Source organism: Pituophis catenifer, unplaced genomic scaffold (genome assembly GCF_029215685.1).
Source record: "Pituophis catenifer annectens isolate HBS135680 unplaced genomic scaffold, rPitCat1.0.hap2 SCAF_3, whole genome shotgun sequence".
Classification (NCBI taxonomy): Eukaryota; Metazoa; Chordata; class Lepidosauria; order Squamata; family Colubridae; genus Pituophis; species Pituophis catenifer.
Window position 1 is genome coordinate 42,987,582 of NW_027256883.1, and position 16,526 is coordinate 43,004,107.

General features: G+C 37.4%; 1 protein-coding gene across 1 annotated transcript in view; it reads left to right on the forward strand.

Annotated features, from left to right (window-relative positions):
- The window catches only part of ST18 (ST18 C2H2C-type zinc finger transcription factor), a 65,357-nt gene extending 55,666 nt beyond the window's left edge, over positions 1–9,691 (forward strand). The window contains exons 12-18 of the mRNA XM_070940544.1: positions 234–296; positions 377–457; positions 1,068–1,289; positions 1,987–2,075; positions 2,841–2,944; positions 7,396–7,539; positions 9,551–9,691. Coding sequence (XP_070796645.1) covers positions 234–296; positions 377–457; positions 1,068–1,289; positions 1,987–2,075; positions 2,841–2,944; positions 7,396–7,539; positions 9,551–9,691 — 844 coding nt within the window. The remainder of the gene's footprint in view (positions 1–233; positions 297–376; positions 458–1,067; positions 1,290–1,986; positions 2,076–2,840; positions 2,945–7,395; positions 7,540–9,550) is intronic.
- Positions 9,692–16,526: the final 6,835 nt, after the last annotated feature.

Consider the following 16,526-nt stretch of genomic DNA (forward strand, 5'->3'; position numbering starts at 1 on the left):
AGGGATGAGAAGGAATTTTTAAATATACATATAAAAGTTTTTTCACAGAGTAAAAATAATACAAACTTTAAGTTAAAGATAAGAGATATTTTTCGCATTTTCTGGATTTTCACCATGAAGTAGTAAAATTGCAAAGCAAGAAAGTAAAATTGAAACTTTTGCTAAAGTTCTCAATTTAATAAGATAGGATTTATTTAAACATTTCTTCTTTTTCTCTGTATTTTGTTTGATAGGTGCCCCACCCCTGGATGTGATGGCTCTGGTCATGTGACAGGAAATTATGCCTCTCACAGAAGGTACAGACCCTTTACTTATTCAAAAGTAAAACATTGGGACTCAGAAAGAGAAATAAACTGCTTTGCATACTTTTCTTTAGTTTGTCTGGCTGTCCTCGGGCCAGGAAAAGTGGTCTGAAAGTGACTCCTACAAAGGAAGAGAAAGAAGATCCTGAACTTAAGTAAGTAGGCTTCCAAAGGTTTGTGGTAAATCACAAAACACACCCCAGTTGATCTCACTAACATAAGCATGCATATATAATAACAAATTTAAATAAAGTTACAAAAGCTAGTTTTATGGTTTCAGTGAACACCAACGTTCCTAATATTGCCAAAAAGGTGTAATGCAGGAACGTTTCTAATCCTTTCCCTGAATATAATCTCAGCAATTTTTTTCCTACCCTGAGTTTGATTGGCAACTATTCATGCAGTTACAGACGCTGATAAATGTAATAACTATCAAGTCTCTATGATGAAATATCATTGGATATTTTAAATCTTTTAAAGTGGCTCTGGTAGACTAACCTTGGCTTGTTCACTAAATGCAATGAGTGGGTTAACACAAAGATAAGTTCACAGAAAATGCCAAGATATAATGTGGGTTAACACAGAACTCTCACTCCAAAGCAATCCGCATTATAGCTCTGGTGACTTATGTCAATTATGAGATCAAATATGCTAAGAGCTTTCGATTAAAAATCCTGGACGTGCATATTATTTTGCTAATTTGAATTTATTTTCCCTCTAAAGAGAGATCTTTAGACAAATATCAGTTTTGCTGTGCTCCTACAGATGTCCAGTGCTCGGCTGTGATGGCCAAGGTCATGTATCAGGTAAATACACTTCCCATCGCACAGCTTCAGGTTGTCCCATGGCTTCCAAGAGACAGAAGGAAAGTCCTCTCAATGGATCTTCACTACCCTGGAAGTTGAACAAGCAAGAGCTGCCACACTGCCCTTTGCCAGGCTGCAATGGGCTGGGTCACGTTAATAATGTTTTTGTCACCCACAGAAGGTATCCCTTTGTTTTTATTCCCCCTTTTCCCGTTCTCTCAGCAAATATCTATAAATCAATGGAGTTTCGTTTATTTGACAATCCTATTCAACTGATTTTGCATGCATTTTAAATAGCTCATCTTTCAGGGATGATCGGGGCTAGAACCTTTAATGAATACTTATGCATACTATATAACAGGGGTGGGCAATTGTGGCTCTTTTACAATCTGTGGACTTCAACTCCCAGAATGTAAAAGAGCCACAATTGCCCACCCCTGTTATATAACAATAAATTATTCCTAGGATCAAATCACTGAACTAATATTTTATAGACCTTTGAAGAATGGGCATCATAAACTGTGCATAATTTGTCCTGTTGATCTTCTAATGTGACTTTAAGGTCATAGATTTTCTAGCATGAATGTAGCTGGTGTGGCTATTAGTAAAACAGTAGTGCAAAAATATCAGATTTGGTGCTTTGAAGCAAGTGCTATCAAGGTGCAGCCATAATAGAACTGAACAATGAGTAGACAATTGTAGGCATGTCAGTGGAAATCATATACAACAAATGCTATTGTATTGACATTATTATAAGGATGGAGCATAATGGAAAGCACAGTAAAATGGATTTATACTGACAAGAAGTTGGAAGCTGAGTTGTGGCAATCAAAATATGTTTCAACTTTCATATAGGTCCCCTTTCCTACTCTTTTTAGTTTGTCTGGATGTCCCCTGAATGCACAAGCCTTAAAAAAAGGCAAAATATCTGAAGAACTAATGACTGTTAAGTTGAAAGCAAATGGAGGTAAGGAGATTAGATTGCATAAATCTAGTATCAACCCATTCATTTACTGATAATTATAAGAACTGTTGTGGCGCAATATAATAGTATTATTGCGAAAGGTTTGACTATGTATTATTTTCCCTCAGTATCTATGTGATACACTTTGCTCTCTGTCTTCCATCAGTAGATATTGAATATAGGTAACATATAGTCATTTTTATTAGCCACCATGGATTCCCTTTTTAAAGCTATTGAAGTTTATGATTATGCATGTGCATAGATGTACTTGCATTAATTATAAATTTATATTTATCACTTTATCACTTTACTGATATGCAAGAGAAGATCAGCAGTCCCTACTCCTATATAATACAACACATATAGCTTAATGTTTGGGCCTGTTTCACATAGCTGAAATTGATATATAAATATAGCTGACATTGATGCATAGATTACATACCAAAACTGTGTTCCCATTACATATAAAACTTCCTGAACAACAGGCATCTAAATCAGTAGTAAAGCAGGAAGATAAGGAAAATATTGAGAAATGTAGTGGACATGCATGAGCCTTTTGAAACCCTTCATAACTTCCTGGTCCTTGATATGTCACAACGGAGAATTTTATATTGATTCTGATAAGTGTAGAATGAAATTGCTAATATCTAGTTTTGATTCCAGTTAAATGGGTGGGTATCTAACCGATTCACAGTGTTTCTAAAGACAGATATGAATATTTTCAGGAAGAAATTTTAAACTTGATTTGAACTGGTAAATCTTATGCAGGTTTAGAGAATGAACAGGAAATCAGACATTTGGATGAAGAAATTAAAGAACTAAATGAATCCAACCTTAAAATTGAAGCTGACATGATGAAACTCCAGACACAGGTAAGAACATAACTATTTCACTGAAATATAGCAATAATACATGTTTTTCCCCAGCCACTCCTTTTAGTGCTTGAAAGGATCTAGTCTCCTACTCTTCAGAAAGTTAGCTTGGTATGGGGGGAAAAATGAAGGCCGTTGCTAAAGAAGAATACTGGTGACCAGGTCAGTACAGACATTCTCTGTGTGCAGCTCATCCTCAGAAGAACAGGAAAAGGGGGCAATAGTGACAGATGGTAACAGCATGAACAACACATGAACACTTCCCTGTGTGCTATTTGCCAGTTGGCACATGCTCTGCCTCTTCCTGGTTGGACCACACTAAGGCCTTGGCTGCCACTGAGCACTACCAGCTGAGTTTTAAAATGCTGACTATCCTGACACGGCAAGTGGTTCATATTGCTTGAGGCTGAGTCTAGGAATGTTTGTTTGCAAGATCTATTGGAAAGAAAGGAAGAAGAAAAGTGAAGTATTTTAAAATGATGTGCTATGAAAAAGCATGTAAAGAGAAAGAAAGGACTGGAAAAAGAAATTAAAAGAGCTTAAACATGTTCCTCACTATGGGTGGTGATTTAGATACTTAATAGTATAGATCAGGGGTATCAAACTCAAGGGCCACAGGCCAGATCCAGCCCATGGGGTGCTTAGACCTGGCCCACGGAGCTGCCCTGGAAACAGTGAAGACCAGCCCACAGTGCCTCTGCCAGTGAAAATGGAGCTCAGTAGGCCTCGCAAGCTCCGTTTTCACTGGCAGATGGTTGCAGAAGGCCATTGCATCCAAAAACAGAGCTTACAAGGGCCGCCCACAGCCCTCCCGAGCTCTGTTGTTGCTGGCAGAGGGTTGCCGGAAGCTGTCGCAATCAAAAACAGAGCTCAGGAGCCCATTTTTGCTGGCAGAGCACTTGAGCCACCACAGGTGCTCCCAACACGAGTGATGTTGAGCTGGCCATGCCCCTGGCCACCCCCCAGGTCAAGTGCCCCCCCCCAGGTAAACACAACCCTGATGCAGCCCTCAATGAAATCGAGTTTGACACTCCTGGTATAGATGATCTCAAACAGCCATCCATGAGGGGGTGATATTCTGAGACAGCTTGGGAGATCATAGTGCTCATGACAACTGTGGGTTTGTGCCAAGTTATCACAGTCCAATGCTTAGGAGGCCACATATGAAACCTGGTTTATACTTTGGAGCAATTGAGGCATGATCTGGTGGTGGTAGATATAAGAACTAGTCCATTGTCATTGACAGATCACTTTTCAGTGACCATGGAATTGGCTGGCTTTACTGATCTATGCAAGGAGATAAATCTAATTAGATCAGCCCATCCCAGCATAGAATAGATTCTACTAGCTGCCGAATGGCATTTGGAGAGTTACCAGCAGTCTGCAGGGTGGTTTTATTAGGATTCCAGTTGTCTTCTAAAGTAGATTGTAGGAAGGATTATCTGCAATCTTTTCAGTCACAATCCAGGTGGGCAGAGGATAGAAATTAGAATGGTCATTATTGATGATGGTTGAGGTTTAGATACCTGAGAACATGATCCTCTTAGTCCTTCTGCATCTTTCAGCAGTCTTGAATACTGTTAGCCACAGTATCCTTCTGGATCATCTGTGAGGCTTAGAAGTCAGGAGTTTATTTTGTGCTGGTTTGTTTCCTAAGTGGATGGTTTGAGACGGGTTGGGCAAAAGATAGTTTGAGCCCCTCAACAGGATGCCACAGAGATCAACTTTCTTTTCTATTTAACATTTACATGAAGCCTCTGGAAGAGATTAACTATCAGCCTGGGGTTGGTATCATCAATATGTGGTGGAATATAAATCCAGGGTCTGGAGACTGTAGCAGTGACTTCTGAAGCTGAGTGATTCCAGAATAAAACCAACTTTAGGCTGTGAAAGGAGTTGGATTCCCCTAGAAAAAACTAGTGAGCAATTTCAGAATCCTGTACTCTTATCTCCTAGTAGAACAGAAGTTAAAAGCTATGACTAGTGAGTCCTTTGCCCAGCTATGACTGGTGTGTCAGTTGTGGCCAATCTTAGAGCAGAAGACTGTGGCTAAAGTCATATCCTCATCATGTTAGGATGCAACTAGACAGTCTGTGACCTGTTGGATCCTTCTTTCAGAGATACCCCATTCCCTATCAGATTCCTCAATACCTTCAACACTGGCAGAGCTTCTTGCATATTGGAAAAGTTCTTTAAAAATTCAGAGAGAGATGCCTTGAAAGTAGCCCACGTTGAACTGCACACAGCACAGTCAAACATCAGAGGTTGCCTGCAAGAAATGTTTTGTGTCATTTTGTTTGATGTCATAAAATGCTTTATGATAAAAATTGTATGTTATAAAATGTTTTATAAAATTTGCCAAATTTCAATTCCACAAGATTTTTGACACATTCCGTAAGTTAGCCTATTTCAGGTGAAAAAGTTCTGCTCCATGGTAAACCATTTTGCCCAATTAAAGGTTACATGCATGAGAATTTAAATAGTATATAGATACGTAATGAGCAGTTTACTTTACTTTATTTTGAATGTATATACCGCCCTACTCCCGAAGGACTCAGGGCGGTGAACAGCCAAAAGATAAAACATACATAATACAAAATTTAAAAATAATATAAAAGCACATTAAATAATTTGGCCCAAACAATTTAAAACACCCCTATTGTTTTAAAACAAATTTAAAATTAACAATTAAAAGGAGGTTAGGCCAGGCCAGCCTGTTGAAATAAAAAGGTCTTGAGGGCACAGCGGAAAGTGCGTAAGTCCGGGATCCTCCGTATCTCCGGGGGGAGCTCGTTCCAGATGGCAGGTGCCCCCACAGAGAAGGCTCTCCCCCTGGGGGCCGCCAGTCGACACTGTTTGGCCGACAGCACCCTGAGGAGCCCCTCTCTATGGGACGTACTGGCCGGTGAGAGGCTACTGGTGGCAGAAGGCGGTCTCGTAAGTACCCAGGTCCTAAGCCATGGAGCGTTCTAAAGGTGGTAACCAAGACCTTGAAGCGTATCTGGAAGACCACCAGGAGCCAGTGCAGCTCGCGCAGGAGAGGTGTTACATGGGAACACCATGTCGCTCCTATAACCACACGCGTGGCCACATTCATAACCATCAAGAAATTGCAATCAATGCACAATGCAGCATGCTGTCATTATAAGACTAATATCATAGGTTTATTTCTGGCTTAAAGACAAATGTTGTTTGTAACCTTTAAAATCCTATCTGGCTTGTGCCTGATTATCTGCAGACCACTAATTCTAAATGGAATCTGCTTGCTGAGCCTCCCTTACCAGTGAAATATGGTTAAGAAAGAATCTGTAGGCAATTTGCAAGAGCTCTTCTCTTATGGAATGCCTTCTTTTCTTCCTGAGCACAGGAGAGTTATCAGAAGTTTCCATTGTAACGAATAGTTAACACATTCACAAGGAGTGACTAAATCTCTAACTTTGGAATGCTAACTATATACTGCATATTTCCTAAATATAGATTTGCTTGTAATGCATAATGTGCAGTCCTATAATTGCACTCATAAATCTGGCACCATAGCAGCATGCAAACAGTGGTGAGAATTTCAAAGTGATGAGAAACTCATGGAAAGTTTGCAGCTTATTGTGATGGCCAGTGGAGCTCACACAAAATGGACAGATCTGTCTTTGCTTAGCTCTCACTTGACTCATACTGTATCATCTGAAATATTTGTTTTTTTAAAGAATGTATAGGTTTTATTGGTGCTCCTAATCTAGGATTATTTACTGTGATGGATCATTCATTCAAAATGATATTTTTGTTAGCCTTTCTTGTCAAAGAGGGTCCATCTTTTTTTCTATCCTGTTTCTTTTATTTTTACATTCAGAAATGTTATAACCTCAGTCATCCTACAGCATTGCCTTATCTAGCTCTAGTGCGAATACCAAGGCTGTTATTATTGTAGTGAGTCAGCAGGGATGCTGCAAGGGAAAAAAATCAGCAATGTAAACAGCAGTCTGTTTGCTTCTTTTTCTGTATGCCCAACGGCAACATTCTTTTTATAACCAGGCGTTTTTAACCAACCGCTAAGCCTTCTCCTATTTTGTCAAATTGGGGCCTTTCATCCACCTGTGAACTCCCACAAAACAAGCAAGGAAACAAATACTTGTTCTTTTCATCCTAAAGGCTTTCTGCTGCTGTTTAGAGTGGAGACAGGCAACTTTCCACAAGTTGGAGCTGGGTGGAAGTGTTGGGAAGGGAAAATGGAAGCAGGTGGCAAACAAATTCCATTTCTCTACATTTTTTCAAAAACAATAATGTGTTGCTAAAAATAGCCATTTTTCTGATGACTATTGTTAACACAGTTTTGTGAGTCTCAAGGTTGCATCTCCTCTGCTTGGTCTTTCAGAGCAAGTTCTCATACGTAGTTGTAGCTTTATATCAAGAGCCTAAGTATTCATTCTGCCATGTCTCATTTTTATTTATGGATTCAGATCACATCAATGGAGAGCAATCTGAAAACCATAGAAGAAGAGAATAAACTGATAGAGCAGAATAATGAGAGCCTATTGAAGGAACTAGCTGGCTTAAGCCAAGCTCTCATATCCAGTCTTGCCGACATTCAACTTCCACAAATGGTACAGTATGTTTGTGACTAAGAATTCTGCACTTTCTCTAAGAGTCGAAGAATAGAGAAGTATACGATAGCATCTTGCAGAGCTGTCAAACAGAAAATTATGATGCAGAATCCATTATCACTATTGTTGTATGTACCGTTTCCCCTAAAATAAGACATCCCCTGATAATAAGCCAAATCGGGCTTTTGAGCACATGCACTAAAATAAGCCCCCCCCAAAATACCCCCCCCCCAAAAAAATAAGCCCTCCCCGAAAATATTTAAATGTATGCACAGGTGGTTCCCGCCATTTCCTCTAGTTAGGGTTAGGGAGACAAAGCTGGAAATCAGGTAAGACGGCAAGAGGAGCCCCATCTTGCTCCACGCACCCCAAAGTAATAAGACATCCCCAAAAATAAGGCCAAGCACTTATTTTGGGGTTCAAAAAAATATAAGACAGGGTCTTATTTTGGGGAAAACACGGTACATTGAGAGCTTATGCATAAATTCCTTGTGTGTTTAATCACATTTGGCTAATAAACAATTCTATTCTATTCTATTAATCTCACTATAAAATTATGGAAAAATCTGTATTAGCAATTCCAGATAGAATAATGACAATTCTTTAAACAGAAAAGAATAATATTTTTGGAGTGGGACAAGTCATCTTGTAGAGAGATAAGAGATATACAGGTAGTTCCCAATTTACAACTACAATCCCATTTGATCCCAAAATGTATGTTGCTAAATGAAACATTTGTTACTTGAGTTTTGCCCCATTTTATGACCTTTCTGTGAATCACTGCAGTTGTTAAATTAGTAACACAGTTGTTAAGTGAATCTGACTTCCCCATTGACTTTGCTTGTCAGAAGGTCGCAAAAACAGATCACATGACTCCGGGACAGTGCAACCTTCATAAATTGCAGCTGCAAAGCAGCCAAATTCTCATCATGTGACCAATCGGATGCTGCAACGGTTGTAAATGTGAAAAACGGTCACGAGTCACTTTTCTCAGTGATGCTGTAACTTTGAACGGTCACTAAATGAAGTGTTGCAAGTCGAAGACTACCTGTACTATCTTACACAGCTAACATGAAGATGGATAATGATTTTCTTTTCTAATATCAAATCCAAAGGTTGAACCTATACACATACAGTGACTTTGCCAATGGCATACGGTGTACTGCTTTTATTTGCCAACATTACCAATGGGAAACCAGCATCTGGTCCCTGCCAGCCCCATGAGCAGGGGACCAATATAGACCAAGTTACTTGGTCCCCTTCCATTAATGGCAGCAGGGAAATAAAATTCCACTTCTGCTGCAAACCAGATGACAGTGATCAGTTGGCAAGAAGGGAAAAGGCTCCCCATTGTTCTATGGCCACAATATCTGTGGCCAAGGGCCACATGTTGAAATAGGGAAGTAGATAAATACTGTATGGGTAACCCACACAAGAACCACTCATGGTATCATCACATCACCCATGTATGTTCAAAGATTTAAACAGACATACTCAGACACAAACAGAGTCCCTGGGCAAAAAAATAAAAATAAAATCACTTGCCTCTGCCTTGAATCATATCGCAACTCAATCAAGCCTCCATATGCCTGTTGTTTTAAGACCCAAAAAAGTGATATCTTCACAGATGTTCTTGTGATGTTGGAGTAGCAGCCACAGATGATGAAGAATTACATATATCTGCCTGCCGCAACTTGCTGGGACATCCAAGGCAGATGGTATAGACAAGCCTTTTACTTGTTTGTAATATGGCAAGTATACTAGCATTACAAGTGAATGCACTTACAGAACGAGGGATAGGCAGAGAGAAAAGGGGTGTCCATTTAACATGATTCAAACGGATTGCTTTCACAAGAAAAAAAAAAGTTCTGACTTAGATTTTAAAAACTCAGTTCCCATGCATCTCAGCCAGATTCAGGTCTGCAGTCCACAGATAAAAAATCTCTCTCTTGCTAACATCCCACTGATCTTTGATTTCTTTGTTTTGTGTCATGCCTTTGCCTTTATTTAGGGCCCAATCAGCGAGCAGAATTTTGAAGCATACGTGAATACACTCACAGATATGTACAGCAATCTGGAAAGGGACTATTCCCCAGATTGCAAGGCTCTGCTGGAAAGTATCAAGCAAGCAGTGAAGGGTATTCATGTGTAGGATGGAAGAACTGCTGGAACAAGAAGGTCTCAGCAGCTGCAAATTCCAGATGAATCCATGAAAAGCACCTGGACTGCTTAGAAATATTGGTTGCTGTGCTGCATTTTTAATTACAACATTGCACTATTTTTTTCCAGCTGACATAAAAAGGACATTAAACATAACAGACTATTGTATTAACAGCAATGAGTTAGATCATCAAACATATTTATTTCTGTACAAATCCTTTTTGTTGCCATTGTCGTTTTGCACTTGTTTCATTTTTGTAAAGTGAATGTACAAAGTGTGTGTAACTATTTTTTTACATTTATTTTTAATTTATTTTAATCAAAGAGTTGTATGGATTTTTTTTAAAGAAAAGATTGTTTAACAGCATTTCTTGCAGCCTACCATATTTTTACAAATGTGTTTGTTAATTTATTTTCCAATGGGATTTTAAATAGACTGAAAGTTATAGTGTAAATTAAATAATGTGCTGGATTTGTACAGGAAGAAAAAAAAATACTATGAAAGAAACAAAGTAACAGAACTGTGATTCTAGTTTATTTTCACCACATCCTGCTTTTTATAACAATTTTTTTTTATGAAATAAGAAATGGGTTTGCAAATAGCATAAGAGGCAAAGACCCAGTGATACCAAGGTGGATGGTGCCCTCTAGTGGCTAATCGTCTTGAGCACAGCATGCAGTAAGAGTTCAAGAATTTTTGTAGCAATAATGAAATATAGCAATCAGCAAACCACTGGATCCAGCTACAGCCTTAGCCTACATGAAACAATTGTTTGAAACCATTCAGGGGAAGACTGGATTGATAAAGGATACTTTCTCATTGCCCCAATTTCATGCTCATTCATGAAGGAAGATCAAACTGTTCAATCGTTCAAATAAGATAGGTTCGAAGTACAGAAGCTGGAGGGAAAAAACATTTTTCTGTTTACCACTATCAATATAATTTCATATTGGAAAAGTGCTTCCCAAGTTGATGATTTTGTACATACCACAAAGCAAGGACATTAAACACTACTTATTATTCAGCTCAATGAATCAGTTGATGTTGACTACCAGTCAACATCAACTGGTAGTAAATCTTAGGAGTGGCTTAGTTGAGAAAACTGATTTTTACACCGAAGAAAACAGACAACATCCAGAAGTGATTAGTGTACATACTGGAGTCTTCTATAACTTCGAATGAGGTGACAGCAAGTTTCAGTTTCCACTGATGATGGCAAGGGAGGTCTTCAAACGTTGCAGTCTGTAAGCCCTCATTTAGAAACACGTTCACATTTGTCCAAGGTGAGCCCTTTTATAACCTCTATTCAGTTCCTGTTTTGTAATTGCTCTGAACAAAGATCCAACATCTATTTTAGGGATGTTGGATGATAATAATAATTTTTCCCCTTCCAGAAAGTTAACATTAATTTTTTAAAAAAGAAAATACAAGCCACCAGCTGAACTGCCTTTACCCATCCATACATATCTCATGTGCATATGTGCCTCAGTGGAAAATGTATAATGGCTACAGCATCGGCTTTACTTTTTTGGTGCTACAATGCCCATGATTAGTTTTATTTGCCAACATTTTATCTCAACTGGGTATGACCCTGCTCAGAGTTTTCATTCATACACGTAGTGTTCCTATCCATAGATGCCTCTCGGTCATTCTCCAATTTTCATATGCTGTGATTGCTCTTTGGCATTAGGTGGGCTTGCTGTTTGTGCGTGGAGGGACTGGCTTGGCCCTCAGACCTTAGTTTAGACAGGAGAGGTGTATGTTCTTAGAAGCTGTGCTTATTTTTTAAAGAAAACAATTTGACAAAGCTACAGTATGTGCTAATATAAATTAGAACACCAAATTGCTATTAAATTATTGTACTTGTTGGTTGGTTTGTTTGTTATAAGACATTTGCTGACGCCAGTTTAAGGCATACAAAGGCATTCACCCATGACAAAAAGTAAGAAGTAATGTACTAAATATTTTAAGAAAGTAATTCTATATTTTATTTAAATTAAATTAAGCAATCTCTTTTTAATCTATTATTATTTACTATGGCTTTCAGTTAATTTATCTGTGTTTGGATTTTTGCTCAAGATGTACCTTCATATTTATTTGCCTTCTTTGTATTTGATGTTCTGTAATGTGAGCTGTGATTCTTCCCTTCCTCTGTCTTCCCATTCTTTCTTTCTTTTTTTTTTTCCTTTCCTTTTTCTGGGTTAATTTGCTTTGATGAGCTATCCTGTAAATTAGACCTTTTGTAAAGGACAATGATGTATGCATTTTTTTTTTTAATTTTTGGGTAGTTTGTATACTGTTTCTTCATACAGTTAATATTTCTTACATCAAAGCAACAAAACTGTGTTCTGTGCTGTACATTTGGTGTATGGTAGGAAATAAAAACTGATACTGGAACGGCTTCCCCAAGTTATTTGGCATTTTTAAAAATTCCACATGTTGCACGATGCTTTTTTAAAGTACTCCTAGGAACTCTCATGCCAACAGATGTATGACTTGCTTTCTACAGAACTGCGTCCCTCCTCTAAATGTTACCTAACTTCTAGTGTTATGCCCAAGATCAAAGAAAAGATTTTGAATAGCTGCTAGATGATATTTAAACCAGAAGGACAAAGTAACATGACCAAATTTTCCTGCTATTAAAAATCACCCATCAATTCAGGCTATTAGTAGTTTACTACACCTTCCTTACTTAAGCTTCTAGTGTGTATTTCTGAAATGTTTCTGGGGTGTTGGACCCTCTTGTATGAGAGCAAATTTGATCCTTATTGGATAAAATTCATCACACATTAAAAAATATTGAAATATGTCTGCTTTATGACTTGGGCTTGTTTATTTGTTTAATTACAGGGAAAATTATTATTTTTTCCTTAGCCCTTCTCAGCCCATCTATATGCAGGTTGATATTTTTAAATACCTCTTTCAGAGAAACAGAACTTTTTTTGTAGATGCTGTACTGGCTGACATTTTCATCTACATACTTAATGGACTGGGTCATCCTAGAAGCAATTTGATATGACCATCGAGGTCCAAATAAAGTCTGGGGGGGAAAGAAACAGAGTTAGATTCTTACAGAAAAAAGGCAGAAATGTATGTAACTTATCTTCTATCAGATGAAATTTGGAAGAAATGAGGAGTGTTAGATTTTGTAAGAATAAGTATAGATATGCTCCTTTAATGTATTTCTTTTAAGCGACCTCTCAGATGATAAATTGTGGTAAATTATGGGTTGGAATACCCATACAAATTTCAAACAAAATTTTAGGAAGAGTTGGACAATGGTAAAGGATATGTAGATAGGTAGGGTTAAGACAATTTGAGTTAAGAAGAGATATATAAGACATTAAACACTCCTTTTCATGTTTTTGTGCTGCCTCATCTTTATCCTTCACTATAACCAGCACAGAGTTTACATCTGTATTTCTCAACCTTGGCACATTTAAGATGTGTGGACTTCCAGAATTTCCCAATCAGCATGCTGGGTGCTGAAGTCCACACATCTTAAAGTTGCCAAGGCTGAGAAACACTGTTCTACATAAACATCAGGAGGACTTTTTAATAATGCAGAACAACATGATGAAAACAAACCAACACCAACAATTCATGGTTTCATAATCAAAATGGACTGAATTTACACATATCTGTCCCATTCTTTCCATGTTCATCCTGGTCCAATTCAGGTTCTGTCGTATGACCATATCTAATCTAGAGATGTATGGAAACTAGTCAATGACCATTCCCAAAATAGTTTCCCTTTCACCCACAAAGAAACGTATGTAGATGAAAACAGAGGTGAAAAATGGTTTTCATCATTACAGTCTTTCAGAGAAGAGGAAGGACTATACATACATGTAAGCAGTATAAATTTACTTACTTTTAATTGCAGGATCATTATGCATTAAATGAGATTCCTGACAAAACAGCATTTAATCATATGTAAATAAGGATAAACATTAAAAAATAAAAAAACCAAAGAAAAACAGTATTTAACCTAGTAATTGATTTAGTGAGATGCTATAAAATGAAATTATCTGCACAACGATGTATGTATGAAAAATTTATTTTTTCTCATTCCTTTTTAAAAACATTTTTTATACTTAGAAAATCAAATTCAGAGTATGTCTGTCATAGCTAATATAAATTAATGCTATGGCTAACAATACTTTCCAACTGAACAGAGCAAATGCAAAACTTAGATTACAGTATAGGAAAAAGTGCTTCTGAAATAACTGCACAATCTTTTTTCCCTGGTGAAAGTCTGATTATAATACCAGATAGAGCATCATAATAATGAACCGGTGTTCTTCACTCCAACAAATAAAAGAAGCTGATGAGATTTTAAGTGTTGCTTGTGCCAGAGTAACCTATTTGTAATCAGAAACTAAGGGAAATGACTAAGCAAACAAAAGAGATTTATTTTCTTCATGAGTCATTAATTCTCTCTGACAATTACAGGCATTCCTATCAAAATTACTGACGCAAATCTCACTGTTTTGTGCTATCAACCTGGCAGCAGGAATATTTAAGTAACTTAGGTTGCAGAGGCCAAAATAGCATTTTCATTACTTCACAATGCACATTTCATCACTTGAACCACAAAAGAGACCCTGTCTGATAGTCAGGATACAATGTTGGTGTTGCCAATATGACTAGAAGCCAAGAGTTTAAGGATCCAGAGCCAGAGGTCTACAGAGTCCAATCAAAGTTGTAGCATACATAAAATGGCCTAGAAAGTGTGAAGTCAACATTGTATGAATAAATTGGACGTAACGGCTGGTCTGTATCATCTTTAAGAGAAAAAATTAAAATAAAATAAAAAAACTGGACCAAGGGGTTGATAAGAGGCCTACAATTAAAGAAGCTGCGGAAATTTCTGGCAAGTAGTGGTTGTGTACTACATGTGACACAGTCTCCTGTATTCTTCATATGTCTGGGCTGTGGGCTAGGGTAGCAAGATAGAAACCTTTTCTTACAAAGAAAAACATTTAAGCCTGGCTACATTTTACAAAAAACTATATCAAGTCTGACAAAAGCATATGGGAAAATGTGTTGTGATCTGATGAGACCAAGGTTGAACTTTTTGGCCATAATTCCAAAAAGTGTGTTTTGGCGCAAAGACAACATTGTGCGTTACTAAAAGTACATCATACCTACAGGGCAGTATTGTGGTGGCAGCATTATGCTTTGGGGTTGCTTTTCTTCAGCTGGAACTGAGGCTTTAGTCGAAGTGGAAGGAATTACGAACAGTTCCAAATATCAGTCAATTTTGGCACAAAACCTTCAAGCCTCTGCTAAAATGCTGAAAATGAAGAGGAATTTCACCTTTCAACATGACAACAACTCAAAGCATTGTCCCAAATCAACAAAAGAATAGCTTCATCAGAAGAAAATCAAAGTTTTGGAATGCCCCAGCCAGAGCCCAGACTTAAATCCAATTGAAAATCTCTGGGTGAGCTGAAGAAGGCTGTGCACATTATCACTGCCCTCACAATCTAACAGATTTGGACTGGTTTTGCAAGGAAGAGTGGACAAATATTCCCAAGGAAGGATGTGCCATGTTGATAGGCTCCTACCCCGAAAGACTGAATGCTGTCCTAAAATCAAAAAGTATGTTAACAAAGTATTAGCTTAAGGGTGAAAATACTTATGCAAGCACAGTAGTGCAAGTTTTTTATTTTTATTTTTTTTATCCCCAAAAGCTTGTTTTTCTATTGAATTGTACAGCTTATAGGTTAAAGGTGGAAAAAATTATGAAGTGATTTATCTTTGATTTGTTGTTTTTTACATTTCAAAAACCTGGCATTTTAACAGGGATGCATAGATTTTCTATAGCCACTGTTAACATCTTTAATCATTTTTCTGACTTCCAGAGTTACCGAGGCTGCCTTCCTTTATCCTCATTCCTGCTCTTCCTCTTGCTCAGTCAGTTTGTGGAGGGTTTTGTGTATCCATTTGTCACCTGATTCCAACAACAAAGCATATTCCATTCAAGCATTTGAAAAAGTATCCACAAATTGGTCCTTGATAGTTTATCCTTAATTTGAGGGCACTTGGATGAATTTTTTTGAGTACACATTCTAATGAACTGAAGAAGCTATTTGCTTCTGAATAAACAGCTACATTTTCTCCCATTTCTTGTAGAAATATTAAGAGATTGCAGGTTACTTGGATTCAATAACTTTCACCAGATATTTGGATTTTTTCTTTTATACGAGAACTAGTAATTAAAGGTGGTAAGTACCAGTAATTAAAACTAGATGTTGACCAGTTTTCTACCAATAAAATGATCTTCCTATTCTAAGTTTTATACTTACAGTTCAATAAAATTGTAAACTACTTTCCACCAAATGAATAACATATAAATTTCCTCTTTTTATTAGTAAGCAAAATATACCATAATAGAAAACAAAACCATAGATATTGCCATTAGAAAAAGTTAGGGGAAACTTACCATTTAGTCTTAAATGGAGTTTAAAATTGGATTGTATAGAGAAAGAGAAGGTACATTACCTGTGGGAGGGATGGGGAAAGAAGGGTTACTTTTTTTCTGAATTTTATGGAATGGTGGAGGGGGTACTTCTAATAAACTATAATTCAAATTCAAGCAAAGGGAGATTGTCCAAAAGTTAATAATAGTGTTCTTTTAAAAGGTCACCATAGAACTCCCAAAAATATTTCATGATATATTAGATAACAGAACCAAAAGTTCATTTCACTAGAGAGTGGGTATGATTTAATGTCATTAAATTTGGAGAGTTCTGTTTTATCTTAGCAACACAACCAATATTAATAAGTAATAGTGATCTCTTTTTTAATGTAACATGTA